Here is a 23891-nt window from a genome sequence, read left to right as displayed (position 1 = left end):
TCCTTTGCTCTGCCCTCGCTCTTTTGCCCAGCCCAAACTATAGGCATGTTCACTGACCAATCAGGGATAATTTGAAGACAAGATTTATGGACATCATTTGATGGACACGAGGATCTCCTTGTAAGGGCAACCAAATCTTGGAGGGTCAGTGTTTAGCACTCCACCAAACCCCTATATCTGAGAAGATAAGCTCATTTGCACCGGACTGTGATGAAGAGAGTAGCCATCTCTCTGAATGTGTTGCGGGGACATTTAGTGCTGTGGTGATCCCTCCTGGTGGAGACCCTGGCTGTCTTGGGTCCTGAAAATGAGTCTGTTTCCAGCAAGAGAGAAAGTAGAACCTGAATAGTGATGGTGGCTGTCTGTGTAGTTCAGAAGGAGGCAAAAGAAGCGTAGTTCCACAGCATTGACTCCCAACCACAGCTCAACTGCAGTCAAGGGCTGTCATTTTCGGTGCACCTCTGCTGGGTTTTGTATCGTTGCCAGACTAGAAATCAGCCAGATATAGTTGATCATGCTCTAATCATTAAAGGATGCACCCATGCCTACCCTTTGGGCATCACGGCTAAGCAGACCTCGGGGAAATAAAAGGAGGGCTGTTCTTTGGAAGCGCACTTTCTCGTCTCTGAAAAGGAAAACCCTGATCTGGGGAGGCGGTTCACTGTTAAGTGCTTGTAATGCAAGTGTGAGGACTGAAGTTCTGATCCTCAGAAGATAGAAAACTGCCGGGCGGGTGGGTGGGAATAGTGACTCACCTGCTATTCCAGCTCTGGACGGCCAAGACAAAGGGTTGCTGGAAAAAGATGTGTAGCCATATTGGTGGGTTCCCAACAGATATCAACCTTGGGTCTCCACATGCATGTACATGTATGTACCCCAGACATGCAAAGCATGCAATACACACACACACACACACACACACACACACACACACACACACACCCCTTTAGGGCAGTTTTTCCCGGTGCTCCAACACACCACTAATCATCAATATGTGTTTCTTGATAAAACAGATGTTTTTACCAATAAGTGATATATTGATACCAACAGCTATCAATATACTAAGTGCCATATTGGTTAACGTGCTGCCTTTGACCATTACCTTGGCCACCAGAGGTGGAATCAGAGCCCAAGGTTCTGTCCTGAGACATCTTTGTGGAGCATGTGTGACCAGAGCTAGAAACTGAATCTTTAAGTCCTGCTTTATTTAGAGAGCCAGTAGTTTCAAAGGGCCTGGAGGTTCTGTGGTTTCAGATAGTATGGCCCTAGGACATCTCATATTGGAAACTCCAGTTCAGCCTTTATGAAGACCACACAAGGTACAAGGTATTGTTCTGCCTGAATGTCAGGGAAACGGAGAAGGATGCAATGGGTCTCAAAAGTTAGCTGGGATGTGGCTACAAGCCCAGAGTTTGTTCTTTATGGTCCATGTTCAGTTCTGTGTGTCTGTGCCCCGAGACTCAGCCTTCTGCCCTTCTTTCTGTTCAGGCTGGCATCGATGGAGAGAGCATTGGCAACTGTCCTTTCTCTCAGCGTCTCTTCATGATCCTCTGGCTGAAAGGAGTCGTGTTCAACGTCACCACCGTGGATCTGAAAAGGTAAAGGACCCTGTGTTCATGAGGGGACATGTAGCACAAGGAAGAGTCAAATAAAATCAGAGGAATCCAGTGCTATCCTGTGGAAACCTCTGATGGATTCTATCTCATTGTCCAGAACTGTTCCCAGGGCCCAACCCAGCTCACAAAGGAGGCTGAAAAAAATAAACCAGAACCTCCCTCACCACTGTGCTTCACTACCCTGGTTGGCATGGCTTGATTAGCAAGAAGGAAAGAGAAGGAAGGCAAGGCGTGCAACAAGTGTCTGCCTCAGAGATGGGCACAGGCATATAAGAATGTGACGTTTCTCACAGTAGCACAGACATTAGGTTTGTGGGATCCCCGCGGGGCTTCAGAATTGACAGGGAGTTAGAATCCTGACCTTTTCTGAGGATTTGTCTTGGCTTTCAGAACCCCCAGAGTGAGAGTTCTGGACCAGAGGACTGCATGTACAGGTCCTAAGAGGGAGGAAATAGCTTGATTATGTCTATTCATTTGAGCTCTTGGGTACAATTTTATTCAGATTCTTCTATTGTGCTAAAGATCTAACTTGGAGCCCTCTGCATGCTCTTCAAGTGCTCTGTCACCGAGCTGTAGTCTGGGTCCTCTGATTGGGAGTAGAAGCGTAGCAGGTGTCCTACTCTGGGGCTAACAGTGCTCCAAAGCGTTACCACATCCTTCAGCCCACAATGTGAAGCTTCCAAAGAAGCCTGGCTCTATTCAGTTCTCCTAAGGCCTCTCCCTGTGTCCTTTCTGCCCTGAAGGCTGCTCCTGTTCCCAACAGCTCTTGGAAAGAGGCTTCTTACCTGCCTCCAGGCTCAGCCCAATCTCTTGGTAAGGCCTCTGTAACCCTTCATTCTCCAGAGTGGCCTCCCTTTGAACTCACCTAGCTATTATCAGTTTCCTTAGGCATAGTCATTGATGTGTTTATAAAAAGATAAAGAGAGGATATGTCCCGGGTTTCAGCACCAATGTTGTGTTTCTAAAAAGATAAAGTGTGTGTGTGTGTGTGTGTGTGTGTTCTATGGAGGTCCGAGGAAACGAGGTACCTCAGTGGGCATCCCTTCCTCCTGAGGGACCGGCCACATGACTAGGATATAGTATAGAATAGAGTTTATTCAGGGCATGGGGAGGGGAGTTAAGAGGGTAGTAGAGCAGAGAAAGAGAGAGAGAAGTAGAGAAACAGTAGAGAAGTAGAGGAGTAGAGGCGGGCCATGAGCACATGGAGAGAAGGGGGGGAGAGGAATGGGGTGAGAAGGGACAAAGTGGGAAAGAGGGGAAGAGGGAGTAAGAGAGAGCAAGAGAGAAGAGCGAGAGCAAAAGGAAGCAAGAGAGAGAGGGGGGGCAAGCAGTCCCTTTTATACTGTCAGACATACCTGGCTGTTGCCAGGTAACTGTGGGGTGGGGCATACCTGGCTGTTGCCAGGTAACTGCGGGGGGGTGGAGCTTAGATAGAATGCTAACAGTCATAGTTCAGCATTTTACTTAGAACATCTATAGCCCCAGTGCTTTGGAACTGCTGACGACTTTCCCCTGCAAAGTCCTGCAATATGTACTTCATAAGGGAACTCGCAGCACTGTATATTATACAAGGAAGCTGAGACAGACCCACCAAGGTCCCTTACCAGCTGTAACTGAAGGGGCTGCTGCTAAGATCCTAGTGTCTGTCATCTGTCTTAGTGCAATAAGGGAACATGCATCTGCCGTGCCCCCAGTGTCTGTAACATGTAAAAAGAGCAGGATTTCAGAGCTGGTCAAGGAAGGAGCTTCCTTCTCCAGACACCAGAGTCTTTAGGTTTCTTGCCTGTAGACTCTCACTAGAGTTCCCAGCTGGAGCTCAGGCAGGGGAAGGGAGTCCGTCAGGCATTTTCTGGATGCTTCTGTTTCTCTCTCACACATTACCAGACCCAGTCCTGCTGACACCCTTCTAAGGCTGGCTTGGTGAGTAGCATCACCCCAGTTTACAGCACTGTCAACACGCACATCAACACTAATTCCTAAGAAAATTGATCTCCTATTCGGGCGGGCACCGCCATTGATTGGCTGAGAGACTTGGAACGTTTCTGAGCCTCAGTGTCTCCATCTGCCCGACACTGTTAGGGGTTAAAAGTGGGCCATGGATAGCATTCTACTTGGCTTGCTGCATGGACTTGAAACCCAGCACCCCTCGTGGGGTTATCAATCCAGGGAGCTAAAGAAAGGATGAGGCACATGGAATAATTCACAAATCAAATCTGGAGATAAGGAATTCTGTAATTTCAATCCCAAGTGCTGGGTTGGGGGTTGACACAGAGAGGGAGGAGTGACGCTGGCCAGCGTGCCTCCGACAATGCTCAGCTAAGCTTCAGGAGCCAGAAGTGGCATGTCCCCAAGGTGCCAGAACCCAGCAACCAAAGGACCCTCAGTACCCAAGAAACGAAACCACACCACCGCCCTGTGAACAGACCAACAGGCCGCTGTATCTTTAAGCCACAGTAACTGCTCCAAAATAAGATCAGTGAGGACTTCCTTCCTGGCCAGTGTCAGTTACAAAACAGGAGGAGCCGGCAAAGAATGTCCTCTCTTTATGTGAAGGGAGGGACACGCACAGAGTCAACAAAGGCACTAAGTTAAGTTAGATTTTAAAAATACTTGAAGTCTCGGTTGTCTGAGTGCCCAAGTGTCACAGAATGAGGCTGGAGAGCAGCCTGTTGGGAGTGACTTGGGAGCACCACCGTCATTGAAATTCTTCTCGTCCCCTCCCTAACTGATTAGACCAGGAATGTGTCTCCTCACAGAAGTCTCTGCCCTTCTTGTTGACATTTTACAGTTTCCCAATCTCATATATATATATTTTTGCTCTAGTGGCCACAAAGAATGTTGCAAACTCAGAGAATGGAACCACCCATGGCTGCCCCAGACTCCTGCCCTGAGCCCCTCCCTCCCTCCCCTGTACAAGCCCTCGAGTCTCCACTTCCTGTTGTCAAGGCCCCTACCCCTCCCTCGTTGATCCTTGCTCTCTAATTTGACCACTTGGCAGGAGAAATTTCACAAGCACACAACATCATCGTCACTAACAGACCTATGGCCTTCTTGGTGCTGTCCCAGAAGTAGCTCCCTGGTGGCAGTCAATACACTGCTTATCCAACACCAACAGGGACCACATCAGGCACTGCTGAGGGCTGAGAAAGTTCGAATCATTCATTCATCGAATGAGTGCTCCACATTGCTGCACTCTTCCCTAACATCGTTCCCTGCCTCTCTGCATCCTGGGGACCTCAGCATCTCCCTGTCCCCGATGTGTGTAATGTCCTCCGTGTGTGCGGCAAGGTGAGGTTCCTGACACTGGGTTATCTTAGATTTAAGAATGACTGCGGATAACATACCAAGAGACCCTCTTTCTTCTGCATGTATTGGTATGGGGTTGGAGATGAGCCCAGGGCTTCACGCGTCCTAGACAAGTGCTTGCTATATACCCCTGGATCTCTCTTTGCACTTTCCCCTTTGTTCTAGATTTTAATAACTTTCCCAGACTAAACCTGAGTTCACTCTGGAGTCCAGGCTGGCCTTGAACTTGAGATCTCCCTGCCTCAGCTCACCTGCCTAGTTGGGACAAGTGGCCTGTGCTTTCTCTTCAGAAGGGCTGCGTTTGGCTCAGTACCCTTCATACGTATCAGGAAAACCTGTGACAAACAGAAACTGCTTTCCTAAACCCATGCTGCATTTACTCAAGCCCTGCTGGATACATGAAGTTGTGAGTCCTCGGAGTCGGACCATTTATAATGTGAACTATCCCTTAAATGCCCTCAAAACTTGGTTGTAAAGAATTCCATTTCTGACTTAGGAGATCTTAAATTTACATATATTGAATATAATTTTAAATAATCCTTCACAAAACAACCAATTTCTAGTAAAATTAAAATCATAATAGTTATATTTTTTTAAAGAAATTGTGCTCAAACTAATATTAAGATCAGTAAAAGGTGAAGTATGATGGATTATTAACTGGTTACCAGTACGAGAGCTGCTTAGTCATCCCTGACATTCAGTGGAAAGCACAAACTTTCATAATTGGGTTGGAGTTTTTAATCACTATCAGACCAACTTCTGGTTTCTAATTTCACAGCTAAAGTCACTCCTTTTTTAATTAAAGTTTTTATTATACATGTATTGCTGTTTTGCCTGCATGTGTGTCTGGGCACCATGTGTGTGCAGTACCTGAAGAGGCCAGGAGAGGGCATCAGTCCTCCAGGAACTGGAATTATAGGCAGTTCTGAGCTGTTGGCTGCCACGTGCGGCTTTTGGAAACTGTAGGTTTTGGGAACTCTTTGTCTCACTGTTTAAGTTTTGAGACAGTGTTTCAGTCTGTAGCCCAAGCTGGTGTCACAATGATAGCAATCCCCCTGCTCCCGACTTCCAAGTGCTGGGATAAGAGGAGTGGATGGGCTACCAAACCCAGCTCATAATTCTTGATGCAGAGTCCTTGGCAACAGTCTACCTAATGTTTCCTGATCTGTAATACTATACTTGGGCCTCTTGGACCTAACCCCATAGCTTTTCTCCAGGGCCCATGGTTAAACAGAGCAGTAACACTCCTTGAACACATTGACTTCATTTAACAGTTCTGTTTTCAACTACTGTTTCCCCTTCTCATGGATCCTCCATGCTAGGGGCCATTTAGAAACACACTGTGTGCATGTGTGTGTGCCCATGTGTGTGTGTGCCCGTGTGTGTGTGTGTGTGTGTGTGTGTGTGTGTGTGTATGTGTGTTTATGAACCTGAACAAGTCCCCAACACATGTATTTTTATATTCAAATATATTTCTCAGGGTAAAAGTAGGATCCAATTATTATTATTATTATTATTATTATTATTATTATTATTATTATTGTCTGTGGAAGCCATAAGGGGTATGAGATCCCCTGGAGCTGGAACTACGCACTTGTGTTCCTCCTGATGTGAGTGTTAGGAACAGAACTCGGGTCCTCTGGAAAACTAGGATGAGTTCTTAGCTGCTGAACCATTTCTTCATCTCCATTATGCTAATTTGTGTGTTTTGTTGGAACAGTTAGCGAGGGAGCATTTGGAAGCCCAGCCCTGTGCAGCTGAAGCCGCGAGTTAATTTAGATAGTCACCATGATCCTCTCCAGACTTTTCTGTTGTGTTCAGCTTCATCTTGTGAGGTCCCTTCCCATTTTCTTCCCCTGAATGAGATCACAGGGCCTCAGAGTTCTATCCAGTTTCTACTGTCTTACACCTCATACCACAAATCTGGTTATGCTACGGGCATGCTCATTAACCCAGACCAGAGTTAAAGTCATAGGCTTCTCCGAACAGTCCTGGTTCACAGCGTCACCGGACTTTCACTCTCTCCACAGAAAGCCAGCCGATCTACACAACCTGGCTCCTGGCACACACCCGCCCTTCCTGACCTTCAATGGGGACGTGAAGACTGATGTCAACAAGATTGAAGAGTTCCTGGAGGAGACCTTAACCCCTGAGAAGTAATGAGCTGATCAGTCACAGGGCTACAGACAGGGAGAGAGTGAGCTGTGTGTGGGAAGGAAGGTTTCCAACGGGGCTGCTGCAGACTGAGGCAGGGATCTATATTTTTAGCAAAGTGCGCCCAATATAAAAGTGGGCGCACTAAGGCCAGTCAGTTCCTACCTACATAGAGGGACTTTAGGGACCATGGGAAGATCTCTCTCTCTCTCTCTCTCTCTCTCTCTCTCTCTCTCTCTCTCTCTCTCTCTCCCTCTCTCTCTCTCTCTCCCTCTCCCTCCCTCTCTTCCTCTCCCCTCCTTAGCCCTCTCTCTGTCTCTCTCTCCCTCCCTCTCTCCCTCTCCCCTCCTTCTTTCTCTCCCTCTCAATCTACCTATCTACCTATCTTGCACTCTCTCTCTCTCTCTCTCTCTCTCTCTCTCTCTCTCTCTCCCTCCCTCCCTCCCTCCCTCCACCCCACCACCACCACCCTTGTTCCCTTGACTCTTAATTCACCACACCTAGAAAAACTTGAGATGGTGAGAACTTCTTCATCTTCGGGGGAGGGATAAAAGACTGATGTAATATTGACAAACCAGTAAAGGGACAGCTGGTGCCTGAGACCACACCAGGAGCCATAAATCTGAGCAAGTCACAGATAAACATACAGACACTGACTGGGACTGGCAGGTGCAGGAGCTGAGAGTTCTCATGAGGACAGATTAGCTACTACTGATACAGCAAGGGGAGGCAAGAGACGTACTCTCAAAGATGGCTGAGTCTGGGATCATTCGTTACAGAATACAGTAGTCAAGAGACTAAAACAATCACGGCTCATTGTTAAACCGGAAACCTGGCATTGCTGACAGAGTCAGGCATAAACATGGTGCTGCAAGGTGGTCAGGGAAAGATGTCAGCAACCAGCCTGGAGAGTCAGCTGTAAGACTCCCTGGCTGCTGGAAAGGGAAGCCGTGTAAAGAGTTGGGGATGTAGCTTCATTGGCAAGACTAACCTGGGATACATGTGTTTTTGTCTAGCCTGGGATACATGAGTTTTTTGTCTAGCCTGGGGTACATGAGATTTTTGTCTAGCCTGGGGTATATGAGATCTTGTCCAAAAGAAGACATCAATAGCAAACAGGCTATCGTTTGAGAATTGGGTAGGAGGAGTTAGTAGGGGGCATTTTAGACAAGACAGAAGGAAGGGCTCAGCCAAAGGAGAGGAGTGAGGAGAGAGGTAAGGGAAGCAGAGTTGGGTGATAAACACTCATCTTTCTGTGTTTATCTCAAAGTCTTGTTTACCTGTCAGCAAATGTAGCTCCCAGGTTGTATCAGAGACTGAGCTCTGTGAGGCACATCACCCTCTCACCAGCCCTGGCACCCGGGAGAAGGGGCTGTCCGTATCCTTATATATGGTCTGGCACAGTGGGATAGCCCACAGCAACCAATGGTGTGCTACTGTTGGAAGATCACTGGTACCCATTGCTCTGATAAAGCCCTAAGCAAGGACTCATGCTACCTTAAGACAACCCTTGCCATGGTGTTAGGACAGGTCATTTTCACACTGAGAGAGATGCGGCCTGCAGCCCATTGGAAGCTGCTGGCCGTAGACTTCCAATAAGGGAATAAGTTCAATCAGCAATGCAGCCACAGACATCACCCAACAGATCACAGCCAGAAGCCATGTGTGTCTTCAACCAGAACACCAGCAGGCTCCTTGGATGGAGATGTCCTTCCAATGCAGCTGACTCCTCACTCCTTCTTGCTTCCTGAAACTCAATCTCATTTGTCGCTTGTACTAGTTGCAAATCCCACATGAAAACCTGTTTTCACTAACTCAGGCAAAGTCCAGACGTTGCCTGGTTAGTTAACGTTCTCTCTTTGGAACAAATCTCCCCATTCGAGAATGTCTACTTCCTCCTAGTCTGGCAAGGAGGACCAGACAGCACCAGAAATGAGGGGTAAGGCTGTCTACACGGCCTCCTGCTAAGCTGATAGATGTGGCTATGCTGTTCGCTCTGCCAGAGGATACATGCGTCACCTTAGCCCTTCCCATCTCTGCTCTTGGCTTCGGGCCTCATCCATGAAAGAGCACCCCCTGCCCCAGACCGTTCCCTGTTCTAGTTCTTGACACCCAGGTTAGCCAAGCCCACAAGCTCTCATCTCGGTCTGTGTCCCCAGTGAGACGAAAGGGACATAAAGACCCTGGGGTTATAGATTTCAGTTTGTGGACATTCTTCTTGAATAAGGTCATTATCAGACCCGTTGTCTTTTGACCCGTTGTAAAGTTCCCATGGTTTGAGCAGGGTCTAGCAGTGTTGGATAGGGACACTCTCAATTTTCCACCCCGTTCCATCATGGAATGGGTGCTGAGCCTAGGTCTCTTCTGGACTTCAGTTAAGTGTAGGCGATGTGATGGAGGCCATTTCTGCCAGGCTGGTGACCTGACCATTTAGGAAGCAGATCCTCAAGTTCATTAAATGAATGCCTTTAGGGGTCTCCTAAAGTAAGGAGATCACCAACTGCTCTGGATGCGATCACAGAAAGTGTCCTTAGATGCCTCTGTGCCCATCAAGTAGGGGCCCGTTCTCCAGTTACTGGCCAGCAAATAGCACCAAGCCAGTGCCTCAGCTCTAGGCGTAGAATCCTGCCAGTCTGCTCCCAAGTCACCAGCTTAGCCAGTCCCCCCATTAACTCCGGCTGGAAGGTGGGGTTCCTGGCATCCAGAGGCTCACAGAGAGTGACACTCGGCCTTATGCTTCTCCAGGGGGCAGCAAAACTCCCTGTATCCTGATGCTGCAAGGCCATGTGTTTCTTATCATGCCACTGTTTGTAAAAGCTTCCAGAGAGCCAAGATTTTTCTCTCTCTCAGCTTTGTTTTTTAAAGGAGAGGGGAAAAAAAATCACATACAAATACTCCCAACACTTAAAAATGACATTTGGTTCCAGAGAGCATTTGGTGTCTAGATGAAGAATGCCGGAAATCTCAAGTAGTTTCTAAACGAGTCTAACAGCCCTCCTTTCTGTGGACTGGGCCAGTGAGTGCTCAGGAAAACAGTGCAGAAGCTCGTGAAGAGTTATTTACGGAGACGTGTCTGGCCCCTGCCTCTGGTCTCCATCCCATACCCAGAGTTGCTAGGATTCAGAACAGAGAAACGTGACCCCCTCAAAACGAACTGTATATCCTGTGTGACTTGAGACACGTCTCTCTCTCTCCCTTCCTGTCTGATCTTCTTGAAAATGAAGGGGTACCAATCAGTGTTCTCCAAGATTCCTTCCACCCCAAATCTGGGCTGCATGAGTTCCACGAGGACTTTGCATAAAGCTGACGGTTACAAAATAATCCCAGTGCACAGAAGTAAGGATGGGAATTCAGGGGTTGGGGGTGGGGCGTCGAGATGGCTCAGCGCTTAATTTTTGCCTTGCAGGCATTAAGACCAGGGTTTAGAAACTCGTTTGACTGCCTAATGGGCACGGCGACCCGCCTGCAATTTCCCATTGGAAGGCAGAAATAGGGGGTCCCCCAGAGCAAGCTGGCTAGCTAGACTAGCCATACTGGGGAGCACCGGGTTTGACTGGGAGACGCTGGGAGACGCAAATGAAAGGGAGGTGCAGTCTGTCTGACTGAGGATGATTCCAACCATCCATCTCGGAGATCCCATATGTGAGCGGGCACACATACATATGCACACACATCACATGCCAAAACATGCCTGCTCATAAGCATACCACATGCATACAGACAATAGAAGGAAGAAAAAAAAACATAGAATCCTGAAGGCTAGGGGTTGGGGATTTAGCTCAGTGGTAGAGCGCTTGCCCAGGGGTTTGGTCCCCAGCTCCGGAAAAAAAAAAAAAAAAGAAAGAAAGAAAAGAAAAAAGAATCCTGAAGGCTCAGCAAAACCCAACTGGAAACATGGTGGGCTGTGGCATCAGTCAGCGGCGGGTATACACTGAGGGTCAACAAGGCTCAGAATCAAGGCACGGAGAATACACTGTTTTAAATTTAAAAACGGTGCATACAGATCTCTATGTTCTCCTGCCCTTCTGACAGGTGGAGACAGTTTAACCCCCCAGTAGAGCAGAACTATGTTCTCCTGCCCCTCTGACAGGTGGAGACAGTTTAACCCCCCAGCACCACCCCATGTGATACTGCACTGGTTGAATTTGGGTTCTGGAATCCATACCTTGGCTTCAGGTCTCTGCTGCCAGTGGTGCTCTCCTGTAATACCATGCAGTACTGTGGCCTGATATAGCAAGGGCATGTGTCACTTAAGCAGAGTCTCGGGGGGTAGTGTGGCGCTCCACCACCTTGTAGCTGTGCATACAACACCCTCAACGTGTGTTAAGCAGAGAAAGAGGAAACAGGGTACACACAGTGCTTTCAAAGGCCAAGAAGAGTCACATCACACACACGTGCACATGCCTACACTTACGCACACCCCATTCTGTTGGCTAGCATCTAGTCATACTGCCATGTGGCTGGCTGGAAAATGCGCAGAAGCCCGTGGATATTCAGTCAGTGTGCACAGTCGCTGCTACAGGCAGATTTAAAATGAAACAGTCAGAAAAACACTTCTCTAATCTTGATTCCTGAGGGCTATGTGATGTTCTGTGAGGCAACGTGAACAAATGTCTGTTCAGGCCAGGTAGGCACCACAATGGGCCAGGGAAATGATTCCACCCAAGTCGAGCTTGGTAAACCAATGAGATTATGGGATGGTTCAGAGGGGCATGGGCAACTCAAAGGTCAACCCCAGCATGGTTACTACTTATGAAATCACTCGTGGGTGACCACGGCATCCTGGAACTCCTGCCCAACTTGAAGCCAGTTCCACCGAGGAGCTTACTCTTCCCCAGGTAACCTTAGGGAGGAGCTTCATGGACGTGTGACCTCCGAAGCTTCTGGAATCTTACACGATTTTCTCCCCACTCCAGGAAGGAATGTTTTTCGGTTTGGAGGAAACGGCTACATGCACCCAGACCTCTAAATGGAGGACTGTAGTGCTGGCCTTACAGGGCTAGTGTTGAAGACACTACTGCATAGCCCAATGCTTTACAAAAAGACTCATTAAATGATGAATAGCGAGAGACCATTCCCTCCAGTTCCGTGGCTGTCTGGCGTACAGTCCTAAGTACAAGGGTCTTAACCCACAAGTTGCAAGAGACAGACTCCCGTGAATAAGCCAGACTTCAAGACTCTTATTCTTAAAAGGCAGAGTTACGACAGCTAGGTGCACAGCTAAGGGTCAGAATCATCAGAGCCTTGATTAACCTGCCGCTTGCCTGCCGAGTGGCTGGTGAAGTGAGGATGCAGGAATTATGGGGGAGAGGCACTCACTCAAGTGTGAGTTCCAAAGCATCAGAGCTCACTTAAAAGCTGGGCAGGCGTGACAGCCACCTGTAGTGCCAGGACTGAAGAAGCAGACTTCCAGATCAAGGCCACTCTTGCCCACACATTAGACACGGTTGCTTAGGAGGCTGAGGACCATGTCTAGAACCCAGTAGCCACTCAGTGCAAGGTAGCTTTCCCGTCATGAGAGCACCAAGTAGGAAGCACCAAGTGAGAGCTTGGTCAGAGTCTCAACGCCAGTTTCTTATTGGTCCCACACTTAGGTCCTTAAACGATTGTTTACCCTTTTACAAGGGTACAGTCTCTGACATTAAGCCTGTCATGGCAAAATCAATCTATCGATCACTCAATCAATCAATCAATCAAACACAAAATAAAACAAATCGCCTGCCATGACTTCAAGAGTAGGAGAGTCCTAGCTAATGAGATCATTGAAGAAGAAATGAAAAAAAAATAACGACAAATGATTTGTGTGTGTGTGTGCACGCACATGTGTGTATAGAGGCCAAGGTTAACCTGAGTGGCATTTCTCAGGTGTCACCTCATCTCTTGTCTTTCAAGTCTGGATGTCTCCCCAGCCTAAAATTCACAAATGTGTCTACTCTTGCTGGCCTTTGGACCCCAGAGATCCCCCTGCCTCACTGCTCCAGCCCTGGGGTTACAAGCATGCTACCATTCTTTACTCCTGACATAAATCCTGGGAGTCAAATTCAGGACATTTCTTGTTATCTTTACTGACTGGACTGTCTCCCAAACCCCACAGCACACGATTTTTAAAGACTCTGTTGTGGTTAAAACCATAAAAATCTGAGGAAAAGAATTGTGATTAATAGACAAAACAACCCAGACACATACAGTAAAACTATCCCTTCCAGAGCACAAAGCCCCACACTTGTTAATAATGATACATTGACCATCTACCCCATTCATACACACATCTGCCTGGCCATGTATGTAATGATCTTGTGAAAAGAATTCTTTTTTAAAATTAATATTAAGATTTCTCTTCTTAAATTGATAATTGGTATTACTCATGTGATCACGGTGTCTGGAAAACCCAAGGATTCCCACACATGTGAGCTTACTCCTCATTCAGTTTCAACACCAAGGATCCTAAGCCTGTGGTCCACCTTTTACACTCTTTTTTTCACTTCAAAATGAGAAACGGTGCAAGGATGGAGTGGGGTCATTGTAAATCTCCCTCCACCCTTGGAAATCCAAGTGATAAAAAACACATGACCTGCGGGTGGAGCTGCATTAAGTTACTCTTGCCCCACACATGTAAAGAGACACACCAAAGAGACATTTTAGAAGCACACAGGCGACACGCTTAGGAGAAATGATTTAGGACTCAGGCATCTACCAGCTCTGGGCAGCTAGGATTGCGGTGGTGGGTAGCGGTGGTGGTAGACGGGCATTTTCATAAGTTCAAGGGACATCAGGAACCCCACCTGACACAGAGGCCACCCCCGTGTTCCAAGTCTTGCGTGCCCTTCCAAGAAGAGGGCTATGGGTGGCGCTTTGGTTCCTTGCCCAACAAACTGATTCACTCTGGTTAAGCCTCTCAGCACCTCACTGGCCTTGGATTTCCTTGACTGTGATTGAGGTTTGCGTGTGCACCCTCCCGGGGGGTGGGTGTGGGGGGATGAGTGTTAAATCCCAAAAGATGGACGCTCCAGTCAGAAAAGGGAACACTGCCCCCTGTGGCACAGACAGGATCGCCACTGAAGAGTCCTGTTCTAGCTTCATAGAACATTGTGGCTTCCCTTCCAGGTACCCCAAACTGGCTGCAAGGCACAGGGAATCTAACACTGCGGGCATCGATATCTTCTCCAAGTTTTCAGCCTACATCAAAAACACCAAACAGCAGAACAATGCTGGTGAGTGACCTTCTAGGGATGCCGGGGTGGGGTCTGTCTCACGCCAAGTGGTGCATCTCTGGTTTGCCCATGGCCACTTCAGAGCATCAGGCTAGAGAAGCTTCTGGAACCGATGCCGCTTGTTATTTTCTCCCCTTCCTCATCCTCCTGACTCAGAAGGGAGGGCACGGAACCTGCTGCCTAGTAGGAGAAACAAGAGTGTGGAGTGTGTTGTTGATGACTCAGAGGCAGGGCACAGCTGGCTTTTGAAAGACGCCTTATCACACTGCAGAAGGCATGGCTTGGGAGGATTTTCTGTGCTGGGCCTTTTCTCTAGACACATAACCCCATCCGTGTCATACATTCCTACTTCTTTGTGGTCCCCCCAAAAGCATTTCAAGGATTGACAAGAGGCATGAGGAGGACAAGGACAAGATGGACAAGGTTTGGTGAATGCCACAGACCTAATTCTCTCTACTTTCTTTACCATGAGTGTGGGGAGTTAGGGAAGGACTTCCGAAAGCCTGGCTCCCTCCTCTTCATGCCCTTCCTTCCTGGTATCAGCTGCAGAACTTGGGTCTGGTTCTCCTGTAATGGGGTCCGGGCACCCCACATTTAATCTCACAGGTATTTCAGTCCCTCAGCGTGCAGGACACAAAGGGTTGCTGTGAGATCCTCAAAGGGAGGGGATGAGGGAGCGCATTGTTCCCTTGACCATGGACAAGAGGGGATGGGCTAGACCCCTGGGCTCTGGGACCAAACCAAACAGAGGGAATGTCCCATGAATCTTCACGAGTACACCAGTTGATAATCTGCAGTGGAACTCAAGAAGACATCAGGTGCTCTTGGGGTTCAGAGCTGAGGTGGTTTTGGGTGAGGGGGGAGTGGGGAAAGAAGCAGCTTAGTAGGAAGGGACTATGCCTGTCACAGCTGTGAGATTTCCACTTGTGCTGACTGTAGAATGAAAGTCTGGAGGTTGAAAGGGATCCTTGACAGAGCTCAGGGTGGGAGGAAGGTGGTGAAGACAAGGAAGGATCTATTGGCTCACAGTTTGAGAACACAGTCCACCATGGTGGAAAGTCGAGAGTACGAGGCACCAGGTCACTGTGCCGAAGAGTACAGGAGGGAGAGCTCCAAGTGGCCTGCAGGCAAATCAGAGGACAGGAAGCATAGTCTGAGTTAACCAAAGAGAACAGGAATAGAAAGAACTGTTCATGGGGCAGCAACAGGAGAAGCGACTTCTATGAAAGTGCCTGAAGTCGAGTTCATATGCTGAGAATGTTTCTAGATTTTCAACCACAGCTAAGGTCACAGTATGTAGGAAGTTGGGAAGATGGGAAAAGGCTAAGGCCAGAGGACAAGAGAAGGAGCCAGAGACTGCAATGCCAGTCTGCGTGTCTTTGATTTTATTCCTTGGACAATGGTAGCTACTAGAGGGACAGCAGAAGCCCTATGAAGAGAAAGATCTTTGGAGGACAAGAGACAGTAAGTAGAAAATATTTTAAACATTCTAGTGATCTTGCTTCACTACGGGTTGAAAGCTGAAGTTGGTTGAATGATGCGCCTCCCCTCAAAAGTCATGCCCGCATCCACCTGCCCATCTGGACCCTCAGAACGTGGTTATATCTGGAAATGAGGTCTTCGTAGATGAGATTAGTTCAGGATCTCAAGATGAGATCATTCGGTTCTTAGTGTGATTTCTAAGTCCAGTGTGTGCTGTCCTCATAAAAAGAGGAGAGGACAGAAAGATGTGGGACAGATGGCTATGTGAAGATAGAAGTGAAAAGTGGAACCATGTGGCCACAGCCATAGCCTCAGCCACAGCCACAACCATAGCCACAGCCTTAGCCACAGTCACAGCCTCAGACACAGACAGACACAGACACAGACACAGACACAGCCTCAGACACAGACACAGACACAGACACAGTCACAGACACAGACACAGACACAGACACAGACACAGCCTCAGACACAGACAGACACAGCCACAGACACAGCCTCAGACACAGCCACAGCCTCAGACACAGACACAGACACAGACACAGTCACAGACACAGACACAGACACAGCCTCAGACACAGACACAGACACAGTCACAGTCACAGTCACAGACACAGACACAGACACCACAGTTACAAGCCATAGCCTCAGCCACAGCCACAACCATAGCCACAGCCTTAGCCACAGTCACAGCCTCAGACACAGACACAGACACAGTCACAGACACAGACACAGACACAGACACAGACACAGACACAGACACAGACACAGACACAGACACAGACACAGACACAGACACCACAGTTACAAGCCATAGCCTCAGCCACAGCCACAACCATAGCCACAGCCTTAGCCACAGTCACAGCCTCAGACACAGACACAGACACAGACACAGACACAGACACAGACACAGACACAGCCTCAGACACAGCCTCAGACACAGCCTCAGACACAGCCTCAGACACAGTCACAGCCTCAGACACAGCCACCACAGCCACAAGCCATAGCCTCAGCCATAGCCTCAGACACAGACACAGCCTCAGACACAGACACAGCCAAGGCCTCAGCTAAGGCTTTCCAGAAACAGAGCAATGGAAGGACAGGTTTAATTTTTGAATGGTCTGTCTTCCAGAACTATGAGAGATGCTCCATAAATTCATGTCACCTATCTGGTGGCCTTTTATTGATAAAAGTCTAAGGATGCTAACAGAGCCCATGTAGGCATTTTTGGATTGAAATGACAAGTGATAATGATAGTATAGAAAAGGTTTGTTTTGACTCACAATTTGAGGGTACTGTCCATACAGAAGGCTTGGGACAGGGGTTCAAGGCAGCAGTTCATAGTGTGTCTGCAGTCAGGAAGCAAGGTGAGTTCAACTTCCTTTTTCCTTTATCCATTTTATTAAGTCCAGGCCCTAGTCCATGGTGGTGCTACCCAAGTCAGGGTGGGGCTTCCTTCCTTTGTGGAAACCCCATTGTAGACACACCCAGAGGTCTGTCTCTGAGGTGATTCTAAATCCAGTCAAGCTGTCAATCAATATTAAGTATCAGGGCCCTCAGAACTTCCTGGAAAAGAACAGTTATTGTCACTTTGCTGGCCCAGGGCCCAGAGGAAAAGGAGAGGACCGGGGATTTCTCTCCTCCCCTTGTGCCCACCAGCACTTGAGCTCTGTTTCCTCAGACTCCACATCCAGTGTCTCTTTATCTCAACCACAAATACCTTCCTCTGTACTTGCCAGAGTGCCCTCAGAAAGATTATCTCATTTGAACCTTCCCGACTTTTAAAATTATAAACGGCATGTACATAGATCCACATTTACAGTTCTGTGGTGTCCAAATCCAAAGCATCAGTTTCCACAGAATGCCAAGTGTCGGTTTCCTGTAAACTCAATCCTCTTCAATTTTCACTGTTTCTCGTCTTCTGTTTCAGCCTGGTTTTCCCCATAATGGGTTTTGCCCTTGTGACTCCTTCCCCTCACTCATTTGCACATTTGAAAGCTCAGGCCTGTCTGCTTTCTCAATCTCATCTGCCCCCACCACACACACACACACACACACACACACACACACACACACACACACACACACACACACATGCTTTGATGCCCTGTTCTTCTTAGCCACACACTAATATAGCCCATGCTCCTTCTTTGTAACTAGAAATTAACCACTACTCCATAGCTCTTTTGTCTTCGTTTCTTTCTCATGGCAAGAAGAATCCAAAAGTTCTTAGGTTCACAAGGCAGGGGCCTATGCTCCTGCAGACCGGCCTTCCTTGTAGAGACAGCTTTGCTCCTACAAGAGAGCCCAGAGCCACACAACCAAGCCAGCTCTATGCTCACAGTCTACATGGCCAACAGAAGGGCCATGTGATGATGGCTTGTGGAGTCTTGGTTCATGGAGTGGCACTATTAAGAGGTGTGGCCTTGTTGGAGGGAATGTGTCCCCGTGGGTGTAGGCTTTAAGACCCTTGTCCTAGCTGCCTGGAAGTCAGTATTCTGCCTTCAGATGAAGATGTAGAACTCTTAGCTCCTCCTGCACTGTGCCTGCTTGGATGCTGCCATGTTCCTGCCTTGATGATAATGGACTGAACCTCTGAATCTGCAAGCCAGTGCCAATTAAATGTTGTCCTTCTAAGAGTTGCCATGGTCATGGTGTCTGTTCACAGCAGTTAGCCCTAAGACAGACGATGGATCTCTTTACCATTTTAGAGTTCCAGGCTCGCAGCTCCAGGCTTTCTGACATCCATCACTCCACTCACTCTCTTGCGTGTCAAGGTACGCACGTGTGGGCAGCAGGCTGTGCATGTGCACCAATGCGCACATGTATGCGGAGGCCAGAAATCAATCCAAGGTGTCATTTTCAGGTCATATCCCCTTGGTCTTGTGGTGGTGGTTGTTGAGACAACACCTGTTGCTGTCCTGAAATGCACATATTTGGCTAGGCTTGCTGGCCACTGAGCTCCAGGGATCTGTTTGTCTTCTAAGTGACGTCACATAGCACCTCATGCCATTATGCCCAGTATCAGAGGGTCAAACAGGTCCTCATTATTATGCAGAAAACCCTTTACTAGATGGGTTATCACAATCTGCCCCCACCCTTAGACTTCGTTTCTCCCTTAGACACACTGTCAATGGTCATAATCTAGCCCTGCCTTGTGAAGTCAATGCTGCAAATACATTGCTACCACCCATAGTCTCCCGACTGCTGGAAGCCAGATCTCGTCCTCCGGAAATGATCCCAGCTAGTAGTCAAGAGAATCAGCCATTAATTTGAATGTCTAATTTCATTCCAGAGATTGGGGAAATGGCGCAGTGGGTAAGAGTGCTTGCTCTACAAGCAGAAAGAACTGAGTTCAAATCCTCAGCCCCCATGTAAAGAGCTGATTATAGCTGTGCCTTGTGCCTGTTACCCCAGCTTTGGGGTCAGAGACAGGCAGATCCTTAGAGCTCCCTGGCTAGCCAGCCTCATGGAAAAGGTGAATTTCCAGCTCAGCAAGAGACACAATAAAGTCAATAAAGCAAAAGGCAATAGGAGAAAACACCCAATATTCTTGTCTGGCTTCCACATGCACACGTCCACACATGGCCTGGGACAGCACCCACTCAACTCTTTTTGAAAGAACATGTCTAATACGGCAGGGACTGCACTAGGTTCTAAAGCTACCAAGGGCAGGTAAAAGCTATTATCTGTAGCAAGCTAGCTAGCCATGTGAGCTAGAACTCAGGCAGAGGCGAGATTACCAGCCTGAATTCGAACTGTAGAACTAGCTGCACAAATGTGCCCGGGAGGTATGCTCCCTCCAAGCCTGTTGCTGAAACCGTGAAGTGAACTTATTCATACTTCTGCGGAGCATACTGTGCCTGGTATATAAGGAGAGTTCACTACATGCTAATCATGATCACTGCTGTGGGAGGCATAAGCCAATCCCGCTGGGTCTCCTCTCTGCTTTTCCTTCTACCCACCCCCAACCTGTGTGTGCAGGCATCCACCTACTGGTCTCTTTCTGCTTTCTAAACTTCATTCCCCCCCCCTTTTTTTTTAACTTTTAAAATTATCATTGGTGGCAGGATAGAGGCTGTGGTGCGCGTGTAGAGGTCAGAGGAGAGTGTTGTTGGATTGGCCTTCTTCTGCCTTTGTGTAGGGCCTGGGGATAGAACTCAAGTCACCAGCCTGGCAGAACAAGTGATTTTACCTACCCACTGAGCCACCACACTGGTCTCATTTCCCTCTTTAAAATTCCTATTTTTTTAAAAAAATATTTTCAGTGCATGTATCTTTATGTGTGTGCGTGTGAATGAGTGCATTTCCCCCCTAGAAACCAGAGGGGTTGGATCCCTGGAGGGTGAATGGCAGGTACTCACTTCCCCTTGGGTCTGAGAACAGAACCTGGGTCCTCTGTAAACTATAGGGCGCTCTCTTAACTTACTCCTAACATCTGAGCCATCTCTCCAGCTCTCTTGTTTCCCCCATTTCAAGAAGGTTGCTGCTGTTCCCCCAAAGTGTCAGTGCCCTAGGCATGGTCCTGATCTCACACCTCCAGCCACTCGGTGTTTTGTGCTTTGTTGGGGATGGGGGGCGCTATTACACTGCCTCCTGTGCTTGTCATTGACACATCCAGATTTCCCGTGGTCCTCTGTGATCAGATTCTGCCTCTGGCTCTTCCCAACCCTTTCCTAGGGTTCTTATCAAGTCCCTCACAAGGGGCCCGGGTTTTCCTCATGAAGGGATCATGAGGTTCTACACTCAGCCAGGTGTACATAAACACGTTAGCTGAAGACCTACCCTCCCCCCTCAACCCCCTCCACCACACCCCCTCATTACCTGCTTTCAGAAAGAGACAGGAGCCAGGGGACATCACATTACCTCCCTGTGTCACCACAAAAGCAATTATAGTAGCCAAATGCTCCATCATATCATGGCAGTACTGCATTGTGACATAAGGCCCATCGGTGTCATCCAAATCCTCCATTATGATGTCACCATGCCTGCACACCTGCACACACCCAGTTCACACAACAGGGAGCCCAAGAGCTGTGTGAGATTCAGCTCCTCACTATGACCTGGGTTCAGATGTCAACGTTGCCTCTCGGGCTCATGGCGCGTGGGACTGCCTTGGTTCCTCCGTCCATAAGGTCACGAGAATGGATGTGTGCACACCATGCTCATTCCCATGAAATAAAGGTTCTCATCATGGTGGAATCGCTCTTCTAAGGCTGACAGTTGTACCTTGGGTTGAGGGATTAGATGTTTGGGGGATTATGTCTTGGAGATAAAGTCAACACCTAAGGAACCTGTTTGAGGAAGGGCAGAGGGTGTGCGTGTGGACGGAACGGGGGTCATTCAGAAAGACCAGCGTTCAAGGAAGGAGAGGGAAAGAGAGGGAGGAAGAGGTCGGGCAAGGCCAAAAACTTGAAAAGCCCAGGGTTATCTGTGGGAAGCGTGCAGTGCTCGAGACCGTGGGTCTTGCTTGCTGAGAATTCTGGAATTCTGTGTCTCTCTTAACTGTGTTTCCAGTGGGGGTCACTGCCTCCTCAGGAAGACTACAGCCGAGTGAAGAATCGGGATTTCCCTGTCTTGTAGGGGAGATGCTGAGATGTAATTGAGTAGAATCAGAGACCTAGAGCCTGATCCCAGGAAAGGACACCTTTCAGATGAGAGAGAGCTGTCCGTTAGATATGGCCGTGCAGGCTGCAGGGGTCCCCACACTTCCTCTCATACATTATTCCCTCTTCTATTGAGGGGGAAGTGATGCCGCTTGGTTGTCATTGGGATCTCCAGAATCCTGAAGTGGGTGGTACACAAGCTCCTATTTTCTCCTTGGCACATCCTGTGCCACCCTGGAAGTCCCCAGTAGGGAGCAATGTCTGCTGTCCCCCAGGATACTGCTCCTATGAATTGTGTCTGGCCACATGGTGGGGTCCAGCTTCCCTCCCCCACTCCTGTCACCTCTGTCTCAGATGCTGCTGTGTACAGACAGCTCTCTCCTCTCACCTCTGCTCCCTCCTAGGGGATGCCACCAGGGCATAGGGAACCCCAGGTGAACCAAGATGGGCAGAGGCTTAGCAGTCCCAGCAGCCCTGCCTGTCCCTTTGGCTCTGTGGGTTCCCTTCTTCCCTGGAGGGGTTTCGCTTACATTCTACTTCAGCAAGTTTCTTCTCTGCTCCCTGCCGTCTCCCAAGACAAGGCGGGCTTCTTCCTCTGAACTCAGTTTTGCATTCGCCATCAGAACAGAGCAGAGACTCTCTGCCAAATCACTTGGCTTTCACAGATTCCCTTTAGCTACTCACCGTAATGTAGGCATCGCCGCCGCCGCATTTTCCTATTCCTCGAAATCTCTTTTTTCCCTGCCCTTCAGTCCTATCAGTTCCCGGGGCACATTTCATGTCTCCTACCATATGGTGCATTCCAGGCAATTAACAAGGGGTGGAATGCACATGATTAATTCTCTATTCTTATTAACTCATTTGAGAGTCCCTTTCTATTCCTTCCAACCCTATCGTGTTTCCCTCAGCTACAGTTAACATTCCTGCCCAGAATTACCGTCCCTGTTTTGGAGAAGAGGTTCAGATTCGTGTGTTTTCTTTCTAGCTGGCAAGGAACGGGCATGCAAATGCATCGGACTAAGACCAAGGTCTGGGGTTCTGTTCCCCTTGGCTTACATTCACCGTCTTTGGTCCCCAGTTTCTGAGGACATGCCACAAAGATGAGAGAGCGGGGAGCTCTGATGATTCCACTTCTGGGGGTGTGGGAGGGCTCTCTTTTCTCCCCGCAAAGGTGCTAAAAAGTCAAAGTCATAGCCCCTGAGTGTGGATTTTATAAATCATCTAGTTTGGGGGTTTTATCCCACTGGCTTTCTTTGACCATCATCTCTGGGCTGAATGTGATTTTCTGAATTCAAATCCCCCTTCCTGTCTCTGTTCCAGTCTCTACTTCTCTCTTATTTCTTCTCCCGTGTCTTGCTGTCTTGGGGACCTTCTTTTCTATTTAAAATGGATTTTCCATTTACTCCAGAAGGTCTGTTTTCTCCTCAAAGCAAAGCACCATACGCTGAAGAAAGTTAGAAAAAAAAAAAAGCAAACAGAAGAGGTGTATTAAACATGCGTGTGTGTTGTGTTGTGTGTCTCTGTGTGTGACGTGTCTGTGTGTGTGTGTCTGTGTCTCTCCCTCCCTCCCTTCCCACTCCCCTCTGTATGTGTGTGTCTGTGTGTGTGTCTGTCTCTCCCTCCCCCCTTCCCACTCCCCTCTCTGTGTGTGTGTGTCTGTGTGTGTCTCTCCCTCCCTCCCTTCCCACTCCCCCCCCTCTGTGTCTGTGTCTGTGTCTCTGTCTCTGTCTCTCTCTCCCTCTCTCTCCCTCTCTCTCTGTATCTGCCTGTGTGTGTGTGTGTGTGTGTGTGTGTGTGTAATCTGACAGGCATGGTGGGCCACTAGCATGGTTCAAAACTCCCCAGCAGACAAAGCAAAAATAAGGCTCCCGGTTAGTGTAACCTGGTCCCCCCTGCAGATAAAAACAAGCCAAGCCCCCCTAAGAATAACAAACATTCTTGACTTGAGCCACAGACACCAAGCAAGGGGCCGCTGTTTCTGTTTCCTTTGGCTCTTCCTCCTGTGTTTTGCCTCCCCACCCAGTAGCTCCAGGCCAGGCTAGTGGACATTTTCTGTATTTTTCTCTCCATGCAGGCCCGGCCTCTGGCCCTGACCTTGGACTTCACCCTCCCCTTCTCTGTTGTATTTACTTGTGTTCTCTCTGCACCCCGAACTTGCTTCTCTCTCTTCCTGTTTCTCTGGAAGTCCCATGGGGCCTTGCTGCAGCCCCAGGCCCATGCCATCACGTTTTCTGGCCACATGGGTCTGTACAGGCTACATGTATTCTATCCAGTCTTAGGTCAGGGCTGATTCAATCTTTCTGTGAAGGATCAGATAGGAAAGATTGTGAACTGGGCATACGGTACAAACTGTCACTCGGCTCTGCTCAGCAAGATCCTTGGGATCTCGGAGCACTCCGGGCCCTCCATGACCAAGTGTATGTGGCTGTGTTCAATGCAACGCTCTCATCTGTGGATCCTGAACTTCACACCCTTTTGCTATGTGACAAAATATTTTTCTTTTCGCTCTCCCTCCC

General features: G+C 48.5%; 1 protein-coding gene and 1 long non-coding RNA gene across 3 annotated transcripts in view; one reads left to right on the top strand and one right to left on the bottom strand.

Moving 5' to 3' along the window:
* Clic5 (CLIC family member 5) overlaps positions 1-23891 on the top strand; it is a 145384-nt gene that overhangs the window by 92981 nt on the left and 28512 nt on the right. For both annotated transcript variants that reach the window (XM_087567910.1, NM_053603.4), the window contains 3 exon segments: positions 1489-1598; positions 6953-7078; positions 14181-14287. In XM_087567910.1, coding sequence (XP_087424036.1) covers positions 1489-1598; positions 6953-7078; positions 14181-14287 — 343 coding nt within the window.
* On the bottom strand, positions 1185-21233 carry LOC120094637 (uncharacterized). The gene is made up of 2 exons (XR_015629434.1): positions 20594-21233; positions 1185-1590 (listed from the first exon to the last, which is right to left on the bottom strand). It is a non-coding gene; the product is annotated as an uncharacterized LOC120094637 (long non-coding RNA).

The sequence above is a fragment of the Rattus norvegicus genome, chromosome 9, assembly GCF_021556685.1.
Source record: "Rattus norvegicus strain SHRSP/BbbUtx chromosome 9, alternate assembly SHRSP_T2T, whole genome shotgun sequence".
NCBI lineage: Eukaryota > Metazoa > Chordata > Mammalia > Rodentia > Muridae > Rattus > Rattus norvegicus.
This window is presented reverse-complemented; position numbering and strand designations above follow the sequence as displayed.